This window comes from Pongo pygmaeus, chromosome 4 (genome assembly GCF_028885625.2).
Source record: "Pongo pygmaeus isolate AG05252 chromosome 4, NHGRI_mPonPyg2-v2.0_pri, whole genome shotgun sequence".
Lineage (NCBI taxonomy): Eukaryota > Metazoa > Chordata > Mammalia > Primates > Hominidae > Pongo > Pongo pygmaeus.
In genome coordinates, this window is record NC_072377.2 from 163,582,666 (window position 1) to 163,605,409 (window position 22,744).

The following is a 22,744-nucleotide window of genomic DNA, read 5'->3' on the forward strand; positions in this document are numbered from 1 at the left end:
GGCTCCTCTGTGGACCCGTGTGGGCATGTGCACGTCCAGCTACCGCCGGCAGAGGGCAGCAGTACGCTGCGCGTGTTCAATTTGCATCCCAGATTAGCAAATCCCCAAGGACCTACATAAGAAAGAGGGTGTCCCAGCACTACCCTAATTCCTTTTCACTGGGTATCAAGACTGATCTGAGTCATTGCAAACACAGACCTTTTACATTATGTTGGACTTTGGCTCATCTGAAATAGAGAAATGAATACACAACTAGGAGCTGCCATCACAGACAGGAAGTAACTTTAATTAAATATTGTGAAAGTTGAAAAGTTTTTACAGCTTGAATTTTTGCAAAAAAAAAAAAATTATAACAATCTCTACAGTAGTTAGGTTCTCTAACAATTGAACTGTACAGTGTGTGTCTATTCAAAAAGTTTTGATAAGAAGGTGAAAGGTTAGTAGATTTAGAGATGACTTCATTTAAGCTGCATCCTAGTACAATGTGAGGCCAGGGCAATGTTATGCAATCCAGTCATCCAGAAGCTGTATTTTTCCCCCAACACTGAAATCTTAATTTAATTCTTCATTTCATTTTCTTCTTAAAGCCATATTCTGTATTTAAGGGGAACATCTTTTATTTGTAAAACTTTTGTGGAGAAGAAAGAGGATCAGAGGGCCAGAATGTCTTTTCATCTAATCAATAGAAATAGAAGCAACAAAACACAAATTATACACATTTTAAAGGCTCTTTGGACTTTCAAGAAGAGTTGTAACCACTGCACATGGCTGACAGATGGGTAGTGTCTGTTGTCAAGGTCTAAGCCAGACACCTTCCTGGCTGACCGTTCATTCCTTCAGAAACAGTTAAGGGGCTCACCAGACAAAATATGGCTTTAACTTGTGTACATCTTCAGGCCGGCGCTTACCACGCAAATTCAGATAACCTTTCTGAGTACCGAGAAGCAATGCGTCCACCTTGCTTACATTTTCCAGTTTTTTTATTATTATTAGTCATCATTATTATTTCTCACCATGAAAAACAGCTTTCCTCCCTCCCTTACCCTCCCACAACTCCCCTCCCCCACCCACCCCAACCCATAAAAATCGCACTCTTGACAGTCTAGTGAAAACCATTGCAAAATCCATATGGGGGCATGCACAGTTGCAGCATTGTTGTAAATGATTTCTTGCTCTACTAGAAAAAGTTACATTGTCTTAAGGTAACAAAACAGTTCTTTTGTGCTTTTCGATTTCTTTGTTTTTTTTTTTTTCTTTTTTTCTTTTTCTTTTTCTTTTTTCTTAGAATGTTAGTGATGACTGACAGTTCTGGTGCACAGTTACAATGTACAAGTGAAATGAATATGATTTGCATTGTTAAGGCATCCAATCTGCTGGTTTATATTTATGTGAAAGACAGAGGAAATATACAAGCAGACTTAAGAAAGAAAGTATGTTCATTGATTTCTATGAAGTTTCTCCCTAGAATTTAATGCACAAAATGCGTCACTCCAAAGGGAGAGATTCCATGCATATTAATAGAGTAAAACAGCATTAGGGTTGTTTTGTAAGCTTCCAAAGCAAAGGATACATTTTTTTTTTAATCTACTGAACTAAATACTACAAGAATAATATGCTACTATTTTTTTTTTTTTGCCATATATTGGAAAAAAAACTTCTTAACTTACAAATAATACAAAAATAGACAATGACTTTTGGGTGGAAATTAAAAAAACTGAAGCATGGTTTATAACAATACTAAAAATGACTATAAATGAAATGTTTAAAAATCACATTGAAACAGCTAATACAAGTGTAGGTGACCAAACAAATACGCACTTTCCACATAGCAAACATACACAATAAAATAAATTGGGGGTGGAAGGAAGAGGAAGAAGGGAAAAGCAATGTACAAATTCGAAAGATAAATACATTATTTATATGGATATTTTACAAAATCCCCTTTAAAACAAAAAGCCTTTTAATTAACTTTGCAAGTATGTGCAAGCTAAAGGTAGTGAGCTTTTTTTCTTTGCAAAATATGCAGTAAAATCTTTTTGTGATATTGAAAAAATGTCTTAAGACATTAAAATGTATAAATAGAACAACAACTTTGGCAAAAAAATCACAAAAAAAATCTACAGTATTTATAACTACATACAAAAACACAAGAGCAAAGAAAAAAATATCAGGCAAATGCATCCTCAGAGCTTTGCTGCATCTTTGCTATTAATTCTTATTTTTAAGAACACTTCCCAGATAACGAGAGCAAAAATTCCCATAGAACAGAAAACTATGTTTTGGAGGTCTCAACCTTCTTTTCCTTTCCCCACCCCCGGTTCCCTTTAACTCTTAATTCCAAAGCACTTAACCTGTTGTTTTAATCTATTATGTTACAAATGGTAAGGGTCGACTGATAGAGGCAGTATCTTGAATGGGAAAATCGAAAATACCTGCCACATTGCTTTTATCAACTTTTGGAAGATAGGTATGAAGTCGGCATTTAGGACGAGTAAACTTTAAACTTGCAAATGGGGGAGCGTACGTGAGGTTTTGGCTTGTTAACTGGAGGGCAGAGTGTGGAATCTGTGCCTGGACCCTGTTCCACGAAGTCTCAAAGGAGATTCTCACACAGTATGTGTGCCACCAAGCTCTCGAGAGGCCATCGGCTTCAGAAGAAACTGACTTAAGTAAAAGGAGAGAATGAGATCAGATTTAAATATGCAGTTTTAACAATCTGTCTAGAGGCACTGGATTTTCGAGTACAGGGAAAAATGTGATCACTTACATCGCGTTTTAACTTTCCAGGCTGCATTTATTTACACAGTTACTTAAGACAACAATACAAAAGAGATAAATAAGCTTGCACTGCTAAGGGGTGGCATGTTAAGTTAGATATTGAAAATGCACTGTCTGAGCTAACTACCATTTGATATGCTTTAAGGCGCAAAAGCCGACCCTTAGTTTTTCTAAAAAATCTAACTGGCATTCCTATTCTGTCCCATACAAGCTTTTTTTTTTCTTTTTTTCCTTTTTTTTTTTTACTTTTTTGTAAATATCACCACTTCATTCTTCCTTTACACAGCTTTAAAAACATCATAAATTAAAACATGGAGTCTTATTTATAGTGTCCCTTGTATAGAGCTTTACGGTTTATAAAAGACAAATGATTGCAGAATTAAGCTTAAAAAGAAAAAGAAAAAGTGGATTTGCTTTTGTCAATACAGAATAAATATATCCCACAAATACTTGGGAGGTACAACTTTTACCAACACCCTGCACTTGCAGATCCCTCTTCCAATTTCAGTATTTGCAAGGTCGGTGATTTTGTTTGTTTAAAAATCTGCAGTTATTGTGATTCCTCTTAAAAAGGCCTGAGTTAAAAGTTCCACTCTGGGACTTGTATCAGATTACTCTCTGTAGCAGAATCCAACCTCTTCATTAATACAATTCTTCAAGGCAATTCTTTCACATAGGAGGAACAATCATGCCAGATATCGCTATGAAAGAGAAGACAGAAGTCAATGGTTTTTTTGCATTCAAACTTCTCACTGAGAAAAATAATAAAGATTAAAAAAAAAAACAAACACCCACACACAACTATGTTGTTTGACTATTAGCCACAAATTTGCTCTCATCTTCTCTGGAATGAGTTTTTGTTATAAAATATACATGTGCTTTATTAAAAATTATAATAAATCAGCATGGGTATGTGTCTTTAACAGAACAAAATATCCTAAACATCCCTCCAAATCTGATTTCAATTTTAAGGCATAACTGGAAAGTTGCATAGTTTGAATACCACTGGGAAAGTTGCAGCTTCGAACCTTGCAAAATAGTGAGAATTTTCACTTTGTCACTCTTTTTTCCCTCCTCTTCAAATCCAAAATATAAAGAAGTGGTCCATCCGAAGTGCAAGCAATTTCTAAAAAAACGTGGCTCTCCCTATCCTCTGTATTAGCACAAAAACTGAGCCACAGAGCAGAAATCTTGAGTGCCTTTGCTTAGGTCCTTAAGCTGGGAGAAGGAAATGCCAGCTACAAAAGGCCTTGTTCACTGGGAACATAAAGTTGGGAGAAAGCATAGCTGGGAGGAGAAGACAGGTTTGCATGAAACTGCAGAATGTCTTCCATATCACGGCTTCACTCAACGTTTCAGGAATGATCTGACCATATTTCCTAGAAAACTGTAGCCTGGGGAAGCTAGAGTGAGATCCTGGGAAAAAAGAAGACTGTTTGAGGTAACCAAAAATTGTTGAAAGCGTTCAAAGCTAGGAGGTCGCAGATAGTGGTATTTAGAGAACACAGAATCAGATAGGCCTGAGTCCCACCTCTGGCTTTTCTGCTGTGAAGCTCAGCTTCTGTAGCTAGAATCACAGCAACACTTAGGGTTATTGGAGAGGTGAATAAAATGACATAGGCAAAGTGCTTAGCCTGGGTTCAGCTCCTACTGAGGACCTGATAGAGGTTAGCTGCTGGGATTTTTAACCCATCACTTCTGCTACTAAACTAGCTGTGTGACCTTATGTTAATCGCTTAACTTCTCTGAGTTGTATTTGCTCTTATGTCAAATAGGCACCATCCCATGTGGCACACTTTGTATGATTGCTGGGAAGAATAAAAGGACAACTAAGAAAATTAAAACAGGGTGGAACCTTTGAAACATGTCAAGGTGAGAGAGATGCTGACATTACAAGCAAGGGGCAGCTGTCTTTGGCTCCCAATGACGGTTGAGTGTCTTGTCAGGCAGAGAGAGTCATTGCTTTCTTTTTATGGCAAATCCAAATGTAAATTAATGTTCTTGTCAGTGATGACTGCGTCTAGGAAGTGGCCCTCTTCGTTTACTATTCTGGAAGAATGTGCCTTTAAAAAAAAAAGCGAACCCCAGTACCACAAATCCTGCGAGTGGACACAGGGAGGCCACCCTGGGCTCTTAGCCCCAAGACCTCCACGTTCCTCCGGCTTCCCCACCCCCACCCCTGGCATTTTAGATTCAATTAAAACGAAACCCAAAAAGTATTTTGCCAAACACTTTTTCCGTTAATTTTTAAACCCATCTGTATTCACAAGGAAATTCAATCCACATGTGTCTGATTCATTTACACGTAAATCATCCAAATGTTGTTTTGCAAGAGCCTTTTTGCAGCCCAAAAGCTCCTGGAGTCCTTTCCATAAGCCCTCATAAGCCTTTTTTTCTTAGAAAAAGGAAGTTGTCTTTTGCCAAATGCAGACCAACTTAAACCCCCAAAGACTTGGGATCAGTTGGAAATGCAGTCCCCCTAAGATTCAAGTGAGCCCTAGGTTTGACTGAAACCAGGAGCTCAGTATTTCAGTCCAAGCCTTAACTGGAGAATTCGAGATGCTATCACTCCAAAGGCAAGGAGGCGCAGGGGGGTCTTTGCTGTGTGACAGCCCAGCATGGCTCTGCCTCCCCAAGGATCTTTTCATCCGGGCTGGAGGTGGGTCCAGGCACCTTTATTAAAGGCGGCGGGAGTTTTAAGCCTGTGGCAAAAGGTGCAAGTCTACTTTTGCTTTCCACCAAAATCTATTCTGTGTGCCTGGCATTAAAGAGCAGTTCCCTATAGTATAGTCACACAACTCAGGCAGTATCAATATGATTCAAAGCAAAGGAAAAAGCTAATTTGTTGGTGGGTGCAGCCAACATTTATTAGCTGGGCTGTGAAAACATCCCATTTGAATGGCCAGAATTAAAAAAAAAATCTAAGGCTTTTGGTACCCAAATAGTGTGTTAGATCAACTAGATTAAGCCTCCACTTAGGGCCACATTAAAAGTTCTAAAGCAAAGCTAATTGATGTGCCAGTTCATAGCTAACAGCGCTTTTTATTTTGGACCATTGGGGCTGCAAACTCCAGCATCCCAAGTGCCCAGGCTGCGAACAGGAGTGAGCGAATCCCCTGGGTGGGTAAGTGAGGATGGAGGTGATGATGCCAAGGGCATGCCTGGGCAGTGACTCAGCTCCCACCAAGTGCCACTGGGCAGGAATGCCTGCTCACAGCCACTGATCTTCTGAAATATTTCAAGAGAAGCTGGAGATGTAGATTTTGTTTTTTTAAAAAAGTGAAATAGCCAAGTTTATACATGATAGCACAAAATTGAAATTAAAAGCAAATATATGGATCTAGGGGGTGGGTTTGGCCCACTCCTTTCCTACCTCACCTTCATCAGCCCACAGACTTCTCTGAGAGTCTCGTGGGAGCTATGGAACCTCTCTTCAAAAGAGGTGATGTCTTGGCACACAGTGCTGAGTATCCTTATGGGGAATCTTCATGTACCCCACTTGGACAAGACAGCATGCCATAGCATTTCTGGAACATTCTAAGGCCCATGTTGCCTACACCCAGAATTTTGCATGTAACATCAAAGCATTACTGTTCTCCAAATCCCAATCATGACTTCCTAAACTCCAAGGGCAGAACCCTTGCTGTTGAGTAAATTATGGGAAAAGATCCCTGCCTGTGGCCTCTGAGCCTAGATACCTCCAAAGAGGCCCTTTTAATAGAGAAACTCCACTGTACAACTGCCTGAAGATCTTGAGTTTTAGGAGTTGTTTTTCTTATATCTGTGCTGCAATCTGAAGATTATGTGGGTGAGAGGGATGGGTGTCTGGAGCTTGGAATGTTCCAGAAATGCCGTTGGCATGCTAACTTGCCCAAGTGGAGTGCATAAAGATTCCCATGAGGACACCACACTCAGCACCATGTGCCAAGACATCACAAGACTGTGGTGGCTCTGCCATTTTCCCCAGCAGCTGGATGATCATGTTCTCTGACAGAAGCTCAGAAAACTATTGCTTTGAGAGGCAATGCATTTTTCATTACCGTTTCCACATTTTTGATAAAAACAAAGACAAAACAAAGTTCTGCAGAGCTGGAAGGGTTTGGAGTGAGAGGGTGGAATGTGGTCGTCCCCAAACCACCACATGTGTGAGAATTATGAGCTAATCACTCGGGAGGCTGAGGCAGGAGAATGGCATGAACCTGGGAGGCGGAGCTTGCAGTGAGCCAAGATCGTGCCACTGCACTCCAGCCTGGGCTAGAGAGGGAGACTCCTTCTCAAAAAAAAATAAATAAAAAAGAATTATGAGCTAATCAGGAATAGGGGGGTAAGTGAGTGGGTAAATCTTGCACTGACTGAATATGTGCATGGAAAAAATGACAATTCCATAGGATTTGGTCCTGGGCTGCATGATATCTAGGGTTGAGAAGAGCCAGCCTGAGCTTCAGCAAGGTGGAAAAGAAAAAAACATCAGTATATGGATACCATTTTTGTGAAATTACTCTGGCCTTTTTGTTTTTAATTTTTTCATGCATAGACTGTCCAGGACATGGCTAAGGTCTGGAATCACTACATCAGCTGGGGTTCCAATGGCATGTAACAGCCTTCTTGGGGATGCCTCTGTCTTGAATAAATGAAGTCCTCAGAGGCCTAAATTGCGTGAAACCCAAGCTCTAAGCAGCATAAGCTTCAGGAGAAGGGAGAGGACATCTCCATGGACAAAGACTGAGCATAGTTGGTGAATCAAGTCTTTGGCTCTGGAAAACAGACACACTTAGGTAGTCTGGGACCAGGATTTATCAATTACTTCACCTGCATAAGAGTAGAAAGCAGTATCTTTGCGTTTTTCTCCTTAAATCCAGAATACAGTTGCATTTTCCAAAGTTTTTCATATGACGTTGTGTTCTTAACACGCAGAAAAGGACTCTGTAGGCAAACAAGTTTGCCAAACTAAATGAAATAGTCATTTTTATTTAACTGCAGGATGCCCCAGAGACTTTAATTGTGGATCTCCAAGATAGTGATCCAGGGAGCACCACATTCTAAATTTTTTTGACTACCATATTTTTATTTTTTAACAGGACATTTTGTGAGGCTCCAGAAGTTGAGACTAGAGTTGCTTTTTCAAAAAAAAAAAAAAAACCCTCAGATATATGGTAACTTTTTCAAACGTTTTATCTACCTGGGAGAGAAAGCCAGCTGGAATCATGATAGAATCTGTGACTCCTACTGGTCACCGCATGTTATCCAGGACATGTCTGCCTCTGCTTCTTGGCTAAGGTTGTCCTCATTCTTTCTGCTGAAAGCGCCCCTTGCCCCCATCTCCCTGGGCCTGAATCCCACTTGTTCCTCCTTGAGCCTGTTCTGAATTCTCCTTCATCTTTCCTTCCTCTGTACTTCCACAGCTGGGTGCCCAGCCTCTCCCAGACAGATCTTCCTTATTTACTTGGGTGTCATGTCTCCCCTAATACAGGGAAAGATTTTGAGGGCAGGATTTTGTAGCCCTCATGGGCCTAATCTAGTGACTTGAATATAGAAACGTAATATAGCATAGGGGCTTAACATAGTCCAGTCAGTCTGTCTGGGCTTAAAGCCCAGGCTTCCTTGTTTGCTAGTTGTGTAAATGGCGACAAGCCAACTTAGCTTCAGTCTCAGTTTCCTCATCTGTATAACAGGGCCAATAGACAAGCTACCTTAAGGGTGGTTGGGAGCCAGGCTGGGAATAAGCCCTCTTAGTCAGTGGCTGTGTTCACCATTATCACCACCATGTGACATGGCCGTGCTTGGTTCTTGGGGAATAAACATGTGTATAGTAACCAGAGGAGACTAAGGGAGTGCTGCTGGGGAAGAGGTCTTTTAGGAGTCGGCTTTAAAAAACAGAACCATGTACAGTTAACAGAGTGGTAGTTGGAAGTAAATAGGCCTTGAAAACACTTAAATGGCCTAAATGTGGCACCTCTAAATTTGTTTACATGGACAATTTGCTTAACCAAGTCTTTGTAGTCACTTAACCTGTCTTAATGATCACAATTCTGAACTCGGTGGGTCCCAGTGAAATAGGTGCTACTGTAACATTGAAAAGGAAAAAGGTGGAATAGAACACTTCAGGGATCCTTACACCAATTCCATAACCTGCCTACATCCATTTTTTTTTTTAATGGTAGAAATAGTTTGGAAAGTTAAAGATGAAGTAATTCTCTGAATGTCACCTTTCTCAGGGAAAACTTCTGTGGCTCGAGCAAGAGTGCCCTGAAAAACTGGTGCCCACCTAAGGCTGGGTACTCTTTGCCCTGCTGGAGATTGTGTGCAGAGGGTAAAGAGGCAAGTCCCAGAGTGTGGGCCCCACCTGCCAGCACAGCACCTGGGGGTGCAGTGGGCAGAAAGAAGAGCTTAAAGTGAGATGTTTACATTAATTTGACTTTAATTTCTCCATTCATATGTCCATCACTGACATCTCAAAAGTAGGGATATTTGGTATATGACAGTACGAGCAAAACAAAACCATTTTCTCTCTTTCTGTCTTTCTTTTTGAAATAGTCTTGCTCTGGAGTGCAGTGGCACATTCTCGGCTCACTGCAACCTGTCTCCCAAGTTCAAGTTATTCTCCTCCCTCGGTCACCCTAGTAGCTGGAACTACAGGTCGCACCACCAGGCCTGGCTAATTTTTGTATTTTTAGTAGAGACAAGGTTTCGCCATGTTGGCCAGGCTGGTCTCAAAGACCTGACCTCAGGTGATCCGCCTGCCTCGGCCTCCCAAAGTTCTGAGACTACAGGTGTGAGCCACCGCACCCAGTCCATTCTTTTTATAGTTGTTGTTTCATCATGTTCAATAGTCAGGGCATGGGATAGGGGAAAATCCAAAAAAGTCTCCTTGACATTTGTTCAATCAGAAAGAAAGGGCAGTGTCGTCCACAAAAGTGAATCCAGCACAAGGGGTGTCCCTGAGTCAGACCTCAAACCTCCCACACTGTGGCCCTGTGTTAGGAAAGGTGACAGAGAGGCACAGACTCAGCGGTTATTCAGAGAAATGGGGACAGTCTCTGTACTTTTGGGATCTGTAATTGGGTAAGAATTGAGTTAGAAAATCCCTGGGAGGACAAATGCACAAACTTTGTATATATCCCCATCCTGAAGCCATTTCATCATTACTTAAACACGCACATACCCTTATCCAGATCCTGGCTTTCAGGTGATAACCAGATCTCCTGAAACCCAGGAAGTCATAAGATCTGGGCCCAGCCCCTGTTTGCAACCACTTCTTCCTCCTTCCTAGGACCACAGGGCATGAGAAGACATCGGGCCTCCTGGGAGCTGCCCACTTCTGTCACTGTTGGCCTGTGATAGAGCCACTGACCTTCCAATAGCGGGGGCCTTTTCTTCTCCAGTGCTTCCCCTCAACTGCTGATTATAAACCCCATCATATCTTGTTTCTGATGTCAAATCTATGTTTAGCAAGGGCTGAGATTGGCAGCTCAAGAATGGTAAATTTCTGCTTTCCATATGTATGATCATTATTTAAACCTATTATAAGTTATGTTCGCTCAAGCATTATATCCCTAGTTTGCCAGCTGGAGGTGTACTGAGGGTGACAAAGCATTATTTTTAGCTGAAAGAGAATGAGATTTGCAGGAATGGGTGGCTCTACTTTGTGGAGGTGGGCATTTTCTATCATGAGTAATATTGCCTGAAATGTAGTTGCACAGGCACACTTTTTTTTTTCTTTCCTCTAAGAAGATGGATTTGCCACTGTATGTTAGAGTGCGGAAGAGCGGCGTGCTCTGTGGGGCGCTGAGTCTGGCTGTGCTGGGCAGATTTGCAAGCAGGGTTCTGAGGAGTATTTTGAAGAGTCCTTCTGGAGGCAGAAAGACAATGTGATCGGGTGCTCAGCCTCTGGGGTCACATGGCTTGGATTCCAGTTTAGCTGTCCTATTTACTAGCCATGTGACCTGGATCATATTGACCCTCAAGTTTCCCATCTGTACAATGGGACTAGTGCTGACATCATATGGTCTTCAGGAGAATCACTATATGCTCATCACAATGTAAAGCATCCAGCACACAGTATGTGTAGACAAGTATAAATATGCATGTACTTCTACATAAGAAACAGGGCTGAGACATCCCAGACATGTGCACCGCCTTCCTCACCCCTCCCTGACTTCCTGGCTGACCTCCATCAGTGAGGTGCCAGCCACCAAGGGAAGACACTGTGGAAACCTTTGTATGGCTGGGCTTAAGGGCACAGACTCTGATGGCACTTACATTCATCTCCACCGTTTAACCGACTATGTCTGTGGTCAGGTATTTACCCTCTTTAAGTTTCCATTTTATCATTTGCACAATGAAGACCATAATGGCCCTCATACTTTAGGAAGATGTGAGGATTAAATGGTATAAAATCTGCTCCATGCATAGGACAGCTCCAGGTACACTGTTCCGTGCTCCATAAATGGTGGTTGACTAGTTTATTAATCTTATCTCCCTACCAGCTGCCTTAGGAACCCTGGCTATGTCTCTTTTAGCACCTCTGAGTAATATTTAGGAGATGAATGTTTGAGTCTGAGTTTGAAGTCAGCTTCTGCCATGTACCAGCTATTAAAAGTCAGGCAGTTTCATAACCTCTCTAACCTTTAGTTTTCTCATCTGTCATGTAGGAGATATGAATACCTACCACACAATCCTGCTGGGGGCAATGAATGAGGTTGTGCAGGTCTCAACACATGACACACAACACAGTGCTGAGCTCATAAGAAAAATGTAAGAAATGGTGTGCTCAGTTTTAAAAGGTGGGTAACATTTTATTCTGAATGGAAAGGTCATTTCAACTCTTAGCAACTATTTTATTTTCCACATGCAATGGTGGGAAAGCGACTGAACAATTTTAGTATGAATCAGAATACTCTAGTGGTGTTCTGGGGTTTCTTAATCCCAGAAGGAAGTCTTTGGCCTTTGGTCTATGATGATCTAACTTTAGGGCTCTGATCAAGTTATGGCTCACCCCCTCCCTGTTATCAGCCCCACACACGTTCACTCTGACACAGGCAACAGGAAGGGAAGGTTGAGTGACCTACTTCAGGAGAAGGCCAGTCCTGGGAGAGACCCTGCACTGGAGAACTTGCTAGAGTCCACAAAAGACTGATCTGATAATGGCGACCACAGGGAGTGAAAGAGGAGAAAAGAGAAATGATGCTGTTAGTCAGTAGAAACAGTATTCTCAAGCAAATCCCGGGCCTGAGCAGAATTGCTGAAGTTGGAGAGAGGACTTCTTGAGCACCTCCAGCAGAAGAGAGATGAGTATGGCCAAGGGCCAAGGGCCACGGCTGAGGAGAGCAAATACAAAGGAACAGAAGAGATAAGGGCAGAGAGAATCAGGCAGGGCCCAAGGCTGATCCCCTCAGCAATGGCGATGCATCTGCTTCAGGCCCTGGGAGGGTGAAGTCAGGGCACTGAATCTGGATTGGCAGGTGGGGCCTGGGGCTTACCTTGCAGGCTGTTCCCGTTGGTGCTGGTGCAGGTGGGAGGTGGGGAGGTCTGGGGTCTGACGACTGGTGCGAAAGCACTCTTCTGTTTCACGGCTGAGACCATGTTGGCTGGTGAGAAGGAGAAGATGCCCGAGGAGCTGCTGCAGTTGGAGGGGAGGCTTGTGGAGGAGGCCATGGTGGGGCTGGATGGCACTACTGAGAGGGGCAATGAGAAAGAAGAAATCAGTGCCTCTCATGGCATCCTGAAGCAAAGAAGCTCAGATCCACCCCTCACCCAGCCACTTTGCTCTGCCCTGCTCAGATGATGCTTCCAGCACAAACCTTCCCTGAATTCGCAGGCTGTCATCCACTTTCACTATACAGAACTTAGCATGTGCTACCTTTCATTACTGGGGATCTTTTATGTGTTTATTGTGGGGCCACTGTGTGCCAGGCAGAGTGCTAGGCACTGGGGTCATCAGCAGCAATTTCCATTAAGGGAAAATGACCCCTGGTCATCAGCCCAAGGCACTAACCAATCCAAATGCACTGAGTGCCTTTATGGGGCAGAACACAGAGCCACCATCCTCAGAGTATTCCAGGCCAGGAAACAAAAGTGCAACACCCTCTTATGAGGGAGAGAGTAGCACAAAACAGTGACAAAGGTGAACATAGCCATCTCAGTGGAGGCAGGGATGGGAAATCAGAGAAGACTTCATAGAAGAGGTATCAGGGGATGCATCCCAGGTAGAGCCTAAACTAAAGTTCTAGGAGAGGGGCTGGGGTAGGGGGAACCAGGAAGAAGCCAGCTTGAGAGGATGGCCACCAGACTGCCACATGCAGCATTTGTGAAAAATGCAGAACTCTACAAGTTCCAAATTCTTTATATCTGCCATGGGATATACTTGAATGTTTGGGAATTAATAAGCAGTAGGATCAGAGCCTTACATAAATGCTCACACTTTGGTAGTGGTGGGGATGCAGATAACCGATAATGGGAAAACTCTGGCAACTCAGAGAAAACCTAGCAGCTTGGGGATATGAAAGAACTCGGTAGATGTACATTCTCTACCTACCATGATCCTCTTGGCCTGGCCTCTCATCTTTTGTTCCAGGCTAATAATCTCTCGGTTATTTTAGGAGACAGAGTTTTCACATACACTAAGTCAAGACTAATATTTTCATACACTCGCTTTCTATTTCCTCCATTTCCTGCAGGAAAGTGTGTATCCTAGATATTTCTTCTATTTTATTATTTTTTCACACAACTTAATAAAACATCAGATATTGTTTTATCATTCACAAGAATCTTCACGTCTTTTTCATCTTGTCATGGGCAATGCAACCTTAAGTCGGGGCCTATCACATATTTTTTTTTTACAACCGAGGAAGTGAAGCAAGCTGGGACTCAGAAAGTAGTGTAGCAGCTAGCCCAACGGCCATAGCTAGAATGCACTGAAGCAAGGAATCACGCCCAAATTTGGAGCTCTTTCTGCTAAGCTACCCTGCAAAGGAAACAGATCTCCAGGGGGAAAAGCCTCGTTCCCATGAGCCCACCAGAGTCCAAGGAGCTGTTTGGGTGGCCTTATCCTTTGGAAAGTGGGAATCCAATTGGTCATAGGCAACAATTGCCATCAGGGGAAAATGGCCCCTTCTAATCAGTCCGAGGCACTACCTAATCCACACTCACTGAGTGCTTTTTGGGGCAGAATGCAGAGCCACCATCCTCAGAGTTTTCACAAACATTTTCTAAACTGTACTTTTTCTTTTAATGAGGCCAGCATTTTTATACATCTCTTAGGATTTGTAAATGTGAAAATATGCTCAATAATAACACCCATTTAAATTGCAAAACTCCTGCACTGGAGGTTTGATTTTTAAATATTCGTAGACTTGAAATCCTGCTGGTTCACTGAGGAAGGCAATTAATCTCATTGGCAAATGCGATCATTATGTGTATTTAGAGGTGGGGAGTTGTGGGGCGGGGGGCCAGTTAACAGAGGTAGGGGTAAAATATAGTCAAGCAGCTCCATTTGTTATAACATTATTAGTTATCAGCCACCACACCAGAAAGTGTGTTCACCAGTGGAATGTCTTATTTTTTTATTCCATCGGAATTTTTTAACATGAGTGCTTTATGAATAATTAAATATTACAGAGGCAAAAATTCAAATCAACTGGGCTTTGTGTTTATTGTTTTATTTGCATTTGTGCAGATAAAACCGTCCCATCTGAGAGCCTATTTGAGAATTTAATACTATATTTGTGAGCACTGAGAAAATCAATTAATGGAAATTAAATGTTCAAAGTTTCACAGTCTGACAGATGCATTCTCAGGCTGAAGCGGCTGAGCGTCTGCACAGGCTTGGGGAGGAGAGCATTCCAAGCCCCTAAATTGAATTGCTACCATACAGCAATTAGTTTATTGATTTAATTAAGAATGCCAACTTTTAATTTTCAGGTCATGATCGAAACATTTTCTGATTCAATAAATGGGAGAACACTGAAATTACAGATTTCTATGAGAAACAATCTTTTGATAAATCAAAATCTAATGTGAAACTGATCCTAAACATTGACTTGTGAGTAGACAGACAAAATATATGCAGATTATTTGGGGAGTTATAAATGTTCAACAAACTGCAGATTCCAAACTAAGTAGAAACGTGTAATTTTGTGGACCTTGAGCAGAAAAATTCACCCAGAAAGTAAAAGTCTGTAAGTACATTTTCAGAAATAACTTCTCTTACATGGCAAGAATGATCTTTCCTCTTTCAAAGAACTAGAACAATCCATACTTTCACTATGAGAGAGGGCATCATTTGTAGTATTTTTAGCCAAGACTCCTTAAGAAATCATGAATATTCTTTTATTTAATGGCACATCTATCTATCCTTCTACAAATATCTAAGAGTTTGGCCACATTTTACACATCAGAAGAGTCACTCGCAACGTCCAAGATGAACTTCAAAGTCAGAGCGAGATCAAGAGATTGTGAGGACATGGGTTATGACATTTTATAGATAAGGAGGCCGGTTCTCTGAGGTTCTTTAGAAGCAATATAAATGTGCCAAAATTTTTTTGTAGGCAAACTTCTTTAAGGCAGAGACAAGGCACCAAAGAACATTTTTTGTATGTGTATGTGGTTTTCTTTTTCTTTTTTTTTAATCTTGCCAGATTTCTGGAAAAAAGTGTGTTTTGATTTGTTGTTGTTTTAAATATACACCAAACACAAACAAAGGGGAAAAATCCAAGCATTAAAAAATAAAGGAGTCATATGTGTGTTCACTAGTGGAATGTCTGTTTTTTATTCCATCGGAATTTTTCAACATGAGTGCTCTATGAATAATTATGAAGGGAGAGAAGTTAAGTTTTAGACTATCGTTACTATGTTATACCACCACCACCACGTTATTATCTTTGCATCACTATGATTATTAGATTTACTAAATGTTCCTCCATGTGTCCGCCATCAGGACAAGCTCACTGTATGCGTTATCTTCTCTATGTCTCACAACACTGGATGGGGTGGGTGCTAGTTGCTTCCCAATTTTACAGATGAGAAAATTGAGGCTTGGAGAGGAAATGAACTTGCTTCCTTTTATGTCTAAAATAATCAGATGAAACAAGACAAAACTAGTAGATGTTTTGGGATTAAGTAGATGACAAATATGGTGTCCTCACTGTTTATGGGGTTTTTTTGTTTGCTTTTTTTTTTTCTTTGAGACGGAGTCTTGCTCTGTCACCCAGGCACTGGAGTGCAGTGGCACAATCATGGCTCACTGTAACCTTGAACTCCTGGGCTCAAGCAAACCTCCTGCCTCAGTTTCCTGAGTAGCTGGTGGTAACTGGTAGAAGTGGGAGTTAGTAACTGGGAGAAGCGGGAGTCAACCCATCTTCATCTAACTCCGAGCATGGGTTCCTGAAGCGACCTCGTACAGCTGCTTTGGACGGTAGCAACATTCTGACTGTTACGGAGACTTTGTAGGAAGGAAGGTGAGCACTGGAGAGCAGAGATTCCTGCTGGAGATGACGGTGCCTTTAGCACCATCACCCAGGGGAGTGCCTTGCAGGAGGGAAAGATGGGGGCCCTCAGACCGAGAAGCCCTGCCCACTGGGCCACATGGCACGATGCCAAGTTCTTCTAGCGAAACGTGCAGGAACGCAGGACACACATCTCTACTTACTGGCATAGGGGGAGTTGGCAGCTGAGCCGTTGAGGAAGGTGGGGGAGCCGCCCAAATTGGACATGGCGGCAGAGCCATATCCGTTCATGCTCGTGGTGACGGAGTTATAGTTGGTCTGCTGGGGAGTGGTGCTCGGCACGTACCCGTGTGGTGATACGCTGCTTGAGTTGCGGGTGAAACCTGAGGGGTGGGGGCAAAACCGGAGGTGAGGGTGGCATTCAGATGGTGGCAATCCTGGAAGACTCGGGGAAAGGAAGGTCTCTGTTTCTGGCCCCGCCGCCGCAACCCAGAGGGAAGGGATTGGGTGATTCATGTGCGTGGGTTGGTGGTGCTAGCTCTGTGATTAAAATGGGAAGTGAGCAAAAGACACGTTTCTTAGGAGATCATAAATACTTAGCAGGGCCGTGAGAAATGGCAATACTGGGCCTATAAATTAACATTTTAGAGCAGAAATAAATCCCGATCTAAGAGATGTACCTTGGAGTTAACAGGTTCCTATTCCCTGAGCAAGAATGATGTGCTTTGGGCCCTCAAAACTTTAATTCCATCCCTCTTTGCGATCTGTCATTCATGGTTTATGGTGAAAAGTCAAATGTAGAGAGATAGCTAAATGCATGCATCCTTTCTAGCCCTTTATATTAGATTACCAGAATGATAGCTAGGACCAACATTGTACAATAATATCTTATACACACAAACTAAGAATCTCCCTTTTGGGATGAAAATAATTTTTTAATGTAAAAATTGTTCATGACCAATAAATGAGGAGATGGGGTGCTTAAGGTTGGGGAGGGAGAGGGAAAAGGGGAGGGAAGAGAAAAGCAAGCTTCTGACCCTGATTGGTGGCTTGTGATGCCTCGGAGACATTCACGGCCAGTTGTCCACTGAACGAATTCACGCCCATCATCCCTGCGTGGACCGAGGTGTTAGCAAGGGCAGGGAGTTGGTTGTGGTTGCGGGGAACACTGTATAGGGCCTCGGCAATGTCGGCCGCTCTCTTCAGAATGATTTCCTGAAAAGTCAAAGGAATATCCCCTTTAGCTGCCCCCAATCATATTCCCAATAATACCATTTTTTCAGTGCCAGGTACCGTGCTCAGGGTTTTCAATGGTCAGCTGCATTAACTTCTGTGACCCTCATGACAAACCTGTTAAATTAGTCTCACCATCATCATGCCCGTATCCCAAATGGGGAAACTGAGGCTCAGAAAGTAAAAAACCTCACCTAAGGACGCTCACCTACGTAAGAACAGAGCTGAGATTCATAAGCCCATTTGTCTGACTTTGAAAGTCCATTATCTTAACTATGCCTTCATACTACCCTACAGTCCATACAGGACAGCACCATGGGGTTCTCCATCCTTCCCAATAACATGTAGGAAGTCTAAGGTTACCCAGGGGGAAAGGAAGAGAGGCTGCAATTCATCTCCCCTGTTGATGTTAAGGGAAGGCTGTAGATGACTACCTGCATTCCTGAGTATTAATGGTACTGTGTCCCCCAGACATTGACTCAGGTTACATGAAAAAGGAGTGAATGGTTTGTTAGACTCAGTTTCCTAAGCTATGTGAATCTTATACATGCAGTTCTATGAAACAGAAGCAGACAATACTATTCAGGCCTTATTATACTTTTTGGAGAAAAAATTAAACCCTCTTTCTCTTCCTAAATTTGCTTGAAAACCTGAGAGAAATAAAATAAAGCACCAGTAACTCTCCTCTTCAATTACAAAGTATGTTCCCACTAAAGATTAGTTTTAAATGGAGTACCTTTTCCAATACAGAAAATGATTCAGTGGAAAGGGCAATAAAAGGTTTACAAAAGAGAGTATTGAATCATCTTGCAACATGTTATATCTGAATTACTTATACTCTTAACTCATGCACATGGCTTTTATATTGTTTGTGCTTTCTCATTACGATGGGGAATCTGAGATCTTTAATTGCATGTGGCAGTCCACACAGGCTAGAAACCCACAGCGCTCACCTGGTTGTTGTGTGGCATCCCATACAGTGCTTCTACCAGATCTGCAGCCCTTTTGAGTATTACTTCCTGTCAAGAGAAAAGCAGATAACAATCCTTTGAGTGAAGGCAGGTTGTCGTTATCTTTTGACATGATCACGTTCCAGTCCCTCTGGCCATACTTTGCCAAGGCACTGCTATAAAGGCCGTAGCTTGAGGAACCCCAGAAGGGCGTTAAATCACCAATTTATCCCTGTTCACATACACACTTAATTGAGTCAAAAGGTGAGCATCATTGGTACTGCAAGATAAAATACATCACTCAATAGTCTGCCATAGGCATGATAAAGCACTCATATGTTTATTGCTGAATACAATTCCTAGGTCATTTACTAGATTACTACAATCGATGTCATTCAGTGCGTGGTATGAATCCCTAAGATGTGTTTATTTTGCACTTAATTGCTTATTCCAGGAACCATGACCTTATCAGACAGGTCATTTTCGAGGAATTTCCAATCAATCTTCAGCTACTAGAAGCATGTAGTATTAAACTTCTTTTGTTTATCTCTCTTGGATGGCAGAGCCATAATATAAGAGGGTGATGTAGGAAACCCACATACTGAGGCAATGCACTGTTTGTCAAAAACTCTTATGAAAGGACTCCACTGTCTCAGAAGCCCCTTCTGCACCAATTTTCATTACTGGCAGTATCTATTTCTTTTATAGCAATTATTTGCTATTTCAGTATCATTTGTGATTTCCCCCATTTGCTCATTCATCCTCATCCTAGATAGATGCTTGGCTACTCATTCCAGTTGAAGAAAAAATATCTCCCTCTTTTTACTTAGGTGGACTTCCGTATTTAGCCTGCATGCTTGGTTCTAATAATAGGGAGTACTCTACAAAGTGAGTGTGGTGCTAATATTTTTGGTTCTAACTAAAAGAAATCACTCTTTTCATTTTTCCCTAATTTTCTTCAGATTCATTTCCACTAGAATGTGAAAAGAAAAGCAAAGTTAAGCTTGATGCATGTAAAAGGTAGGGGCTTGTCAGAGAACCAAACGTAAGGGTGTGGTAGGATCATCAGAGGTGATTTGCATGAAGATATGTTTACCATTTTTGGCTGTAGGTAAAGTTTCAAACAGAAGTGTAACTTTAAATATTTTACACAATAGATTTCTACATGGAGAAGCAGTGCTGTTCAATTTTCACAGACTGCAGTCACTGATCAGAAAATAGGGAGATAATCGCATTCATTTTGCTGTCACCATAGCCTCTTCAAAAATCCTTGAACAACTCTTGAAATGACAAGCTTTTAGATACATATTAGCATTTTTCAATTTTAAATTCTCTATAATATAAGATAAAGTAGTTGTCATACTACAGTAACTACTTATGACATATCTAATGTCCTAAATTCAAAAATAAGATAGTGGAGTTTTCAGTTCTCAATAAACATTTATGCTTGCCTTAAGCTGATAGACCCCCTTTATAAAACAGTTTAGTTATTTTTCGTGTAGGGAGTAAAGAACATTATATAATCAAAGGGGTTTGAACCAATACATCTGAAATCATTTCTTTATTTTTTAATGTAAGCTACAAGCTAATTTACCACTTTTTGTTTGCCGTAGTGTCTGACCACAGCAGTTAATAATTTACTATTGTACGGGCACACTAAACCCTATCCCCAGATCAAATTCAGCCTGTGTTGCCTTCACTAAAACCTCTTGGCTTTATCTGGCTCTTAGGAAAGATGAAAACAAAAAACAGGATCAAGTGAGTTTATTTACTAAGATTAGACTTCTCTAGGCCTATGTTCATTTATTTCTCCAAATAAATATTTATGCCAGTGTTGGGGCTTGGCAGGGAAGGTATTTTCCTTTCTTTCCATTTTAGGGGGGAGAAAAGCAAGTCTTCTGTTTGTCAAAAGCATGATGAGGCACAGAAAGAAACTGTACTTGTGAACTTCACTCTTGTAACACTATAATTGAGGACTTAGAGCAGTGTACCTTATTTTAATTAATTTCACAGAAGCAGAGAGGAGGGAAGTTCAAAATTAAACTCCAAGATCTTTGAAGTTTTCATAAGCCTGAAAACATACCATCTATCAGTATATATGATATATCCTTGGTGATAGAGTTTTTCAATGACATAATCTACTTTTTTTTTCTCCTTATATCGATATCCAGAGCTCTCATCCCCATTTAATTGTTTGAGAATAAAACACGTGGAACTTGTTTCCTAAAGGAGCATCCTTCTTTGATCCATGATGCTGCCTTCTTTGATCCACCATGCTGGGGCATGTTTTCCCATTGAGTACACTGCCATAGGTAGGTCATCAGCACAGCATCACTTCAGGCCAGCAGTCTTGGATTTGAGGAGTGTGAACCTGGATTTCTTGTCCTGAAAGGGACATGCTTAAATAATATCTTACCCATTAAAAAATATCCTTCACTGTAGAATCAACTTGTAAGGATTTAAGAAAGACTTGGTTCAGCTTTGCCCATGTGATTCGGCTTCTATTAGTTATTTCTGAAAATGGGAAGGAGAAAGGAAATTTCTGGGTCCTCTATGAGTTAGTGCAATGGACCTGCAAGGTGCTTGGATTTCAGTGACCAGAAAATTGCTCTCACCTCCATGTCATTATGCTCCCAGTGAACTAGCCCCCAAGCGTGTTTGTGTTGGGGATCTAATATATTGCCTTTCAATCAGAGCTGAGAGCCACTGAACACACAGACAGAACATGACGAGCAGGTCAGGAAAGCAATAAAGATTTTACAGAGCTGTCCAAGGTGCTAAATTTACTCAATAATGGGTTTGGCACCATAGTGTTAACCTCTCATTTACTACCAGTTTGAGGGACTAAATTGAAGTAGCTGACTTCATTTACCTTGAAATGTATATTTTATGACATTATGTAAGTAGATTGAAAGGGCACTGCAGTTTTAACAATTTAAAGGCTAAAGCATGTTTAAGATGAAACTTGAATATTTATTGTATATTGCACTTAAAGTATATAGAATGTTAAAATGTATTGATTAAATTTGTAAAAGGCATTATAAAAATGACAGGTAGTATAAAAGATGTATGCCTTTTAAAATCAAATTGATAGTGTATGCCATCTCTTCTGTGGTCACAAGTGTAATTTTTTTGCAGTTTTATATGGTAATTTGAAAAATCTGTAATTTCACATTAGGAAATGATTGAGCCTTGGATGTTAAAAAAAGAAATTTCCCATAAGGGGAAGAGCTGGATGTTTCATATAATCTTTTGTCTCTAAAATTGTTCTTAAATTCTTATTTTTTGTGGCATTAGGCAGGAGCACAGTCTAAGGATCTTTCATTTTAATATGCAATTTTAATATTTCTGAAAAGAAAGAGCACTTGACTAGTACTAATATCTAATGTTTCAAGGCATTTATTTGTCAGGGGAGATTTTCTCTTCTTTTCCTAATGTTTAAAACGTCTCCCTGCTTGCAATTTCAAACATAAGAGTGGATATTAGACAATTCCAAGATAATTAATCCTATCCTTGGATTTTTTTTTTTAAAAAAAATCCCTTTTGGGAATTAAAAAGACAAATACTAGCATCCTAAATATTGAAAAGCCCCAGAGTCTCCTTGGAGGTAATGTTTGTTCTCCAATCTATATCCTGAGTCAGACAATTTTTCTGTTCATGGCCTTGGATTTATTCTCTCTTAAAGATACAAAAAAGCTTTACTCCTTAAAAACAACAATTACTTTTCACTGATTGATTTCATCTCACTGAGATGAAATATCAAAACGTGGCTTCACCTGTCTTGCTATGACCATAGGTTGATGGTTATGTGGGGGTCTATGGAGAAAAATGTTGGATACATTATTCTTACTCTATTTAGAGTCTACAGAAATGTTAGGGAGACCGAAGGAGGAATGGGGTTCCAAGAAACAGTTCACATGTAGCTGGCATGGGTTTTACTTATATTTTGGAAGCTTTATAATAAAAATGCTGAATGGGTTACAAATATAAAGGGAAGATTCAGCTTTACTTTCTGCTTTGCAACCCAAACAATTAGCAAATATTGTTTGAGCTTCTTGTTGCCCTTGTCTGTCATCATATGTGGATCTTATTCTCCAGCAACTTTCAGGGCACATTATCTTCCCAGCACCGACCTACAAAGTTTGATGAGAGTCACAAAAGATTGTTGCCATCATTTGGTCCTACCAACTTTATCCAGTCATTTCTCCCTATGTATTTGAAGAACTGCTCTCTATGCTTGTCCTCCCCAGACTAGAAGTAAAACATTTGGCTCCTTTCTATCTCCATACCTTCACTCCTTTTGCCTTCCCCTTTTTTTGGAGGGAATGCTGGCTTCAATCT

At 41.1% G+C, this 22,744-nt stretch overlaps 1 protein-coding gene across 5 annotated transcripts in view; it reads right to left on the bottom strand.

Moving 5' to 3' along the window:
• Window positions 1-253: 253 nt before the first annotated feature.
• The window catches only part of EBF1 (EBF transcription factor 1), a 402,487-nt gene continuing 379,996 nt past the window's right edge, over window positions 254-22,744 (bottom strand). For 4 of the 5 annotated variants that reach the window (XM_063665324.1, XM_054489697.2, XM_054489709.2 and 1 more), the window contains exons 12-16: window positions 18,407-18,472; window positions 17,258-17,435; window positions 16,424-16,603; window positions 12,258-12,452; window positions 254-3,479 (exon numbers count right to left, since the gene is read on the bottom strand). In XM_063665324.1, the coding sequence (XP_063521394.1) occupies window positions 3,448-3,479; window positions 12,258-12,452; window positions 16,424-16,603; window positions 17,258-17,435; window positions 18,407-18,472 (651 nt within the window). In that variant the 3' untranslated portion in view covers window positions 254-3,447. Of the gene's footprint in view, window positions 3,480-11,016; window positions 11,916-12,257; window positions 12,453-16,423; window positions 16,604-17,257; window positions 17,436-18,406; window positions 18,473-22,744 lie in introns of those variants that run through there. The other variant, XM_054489708.2, reaches the window with a different exon arrangement.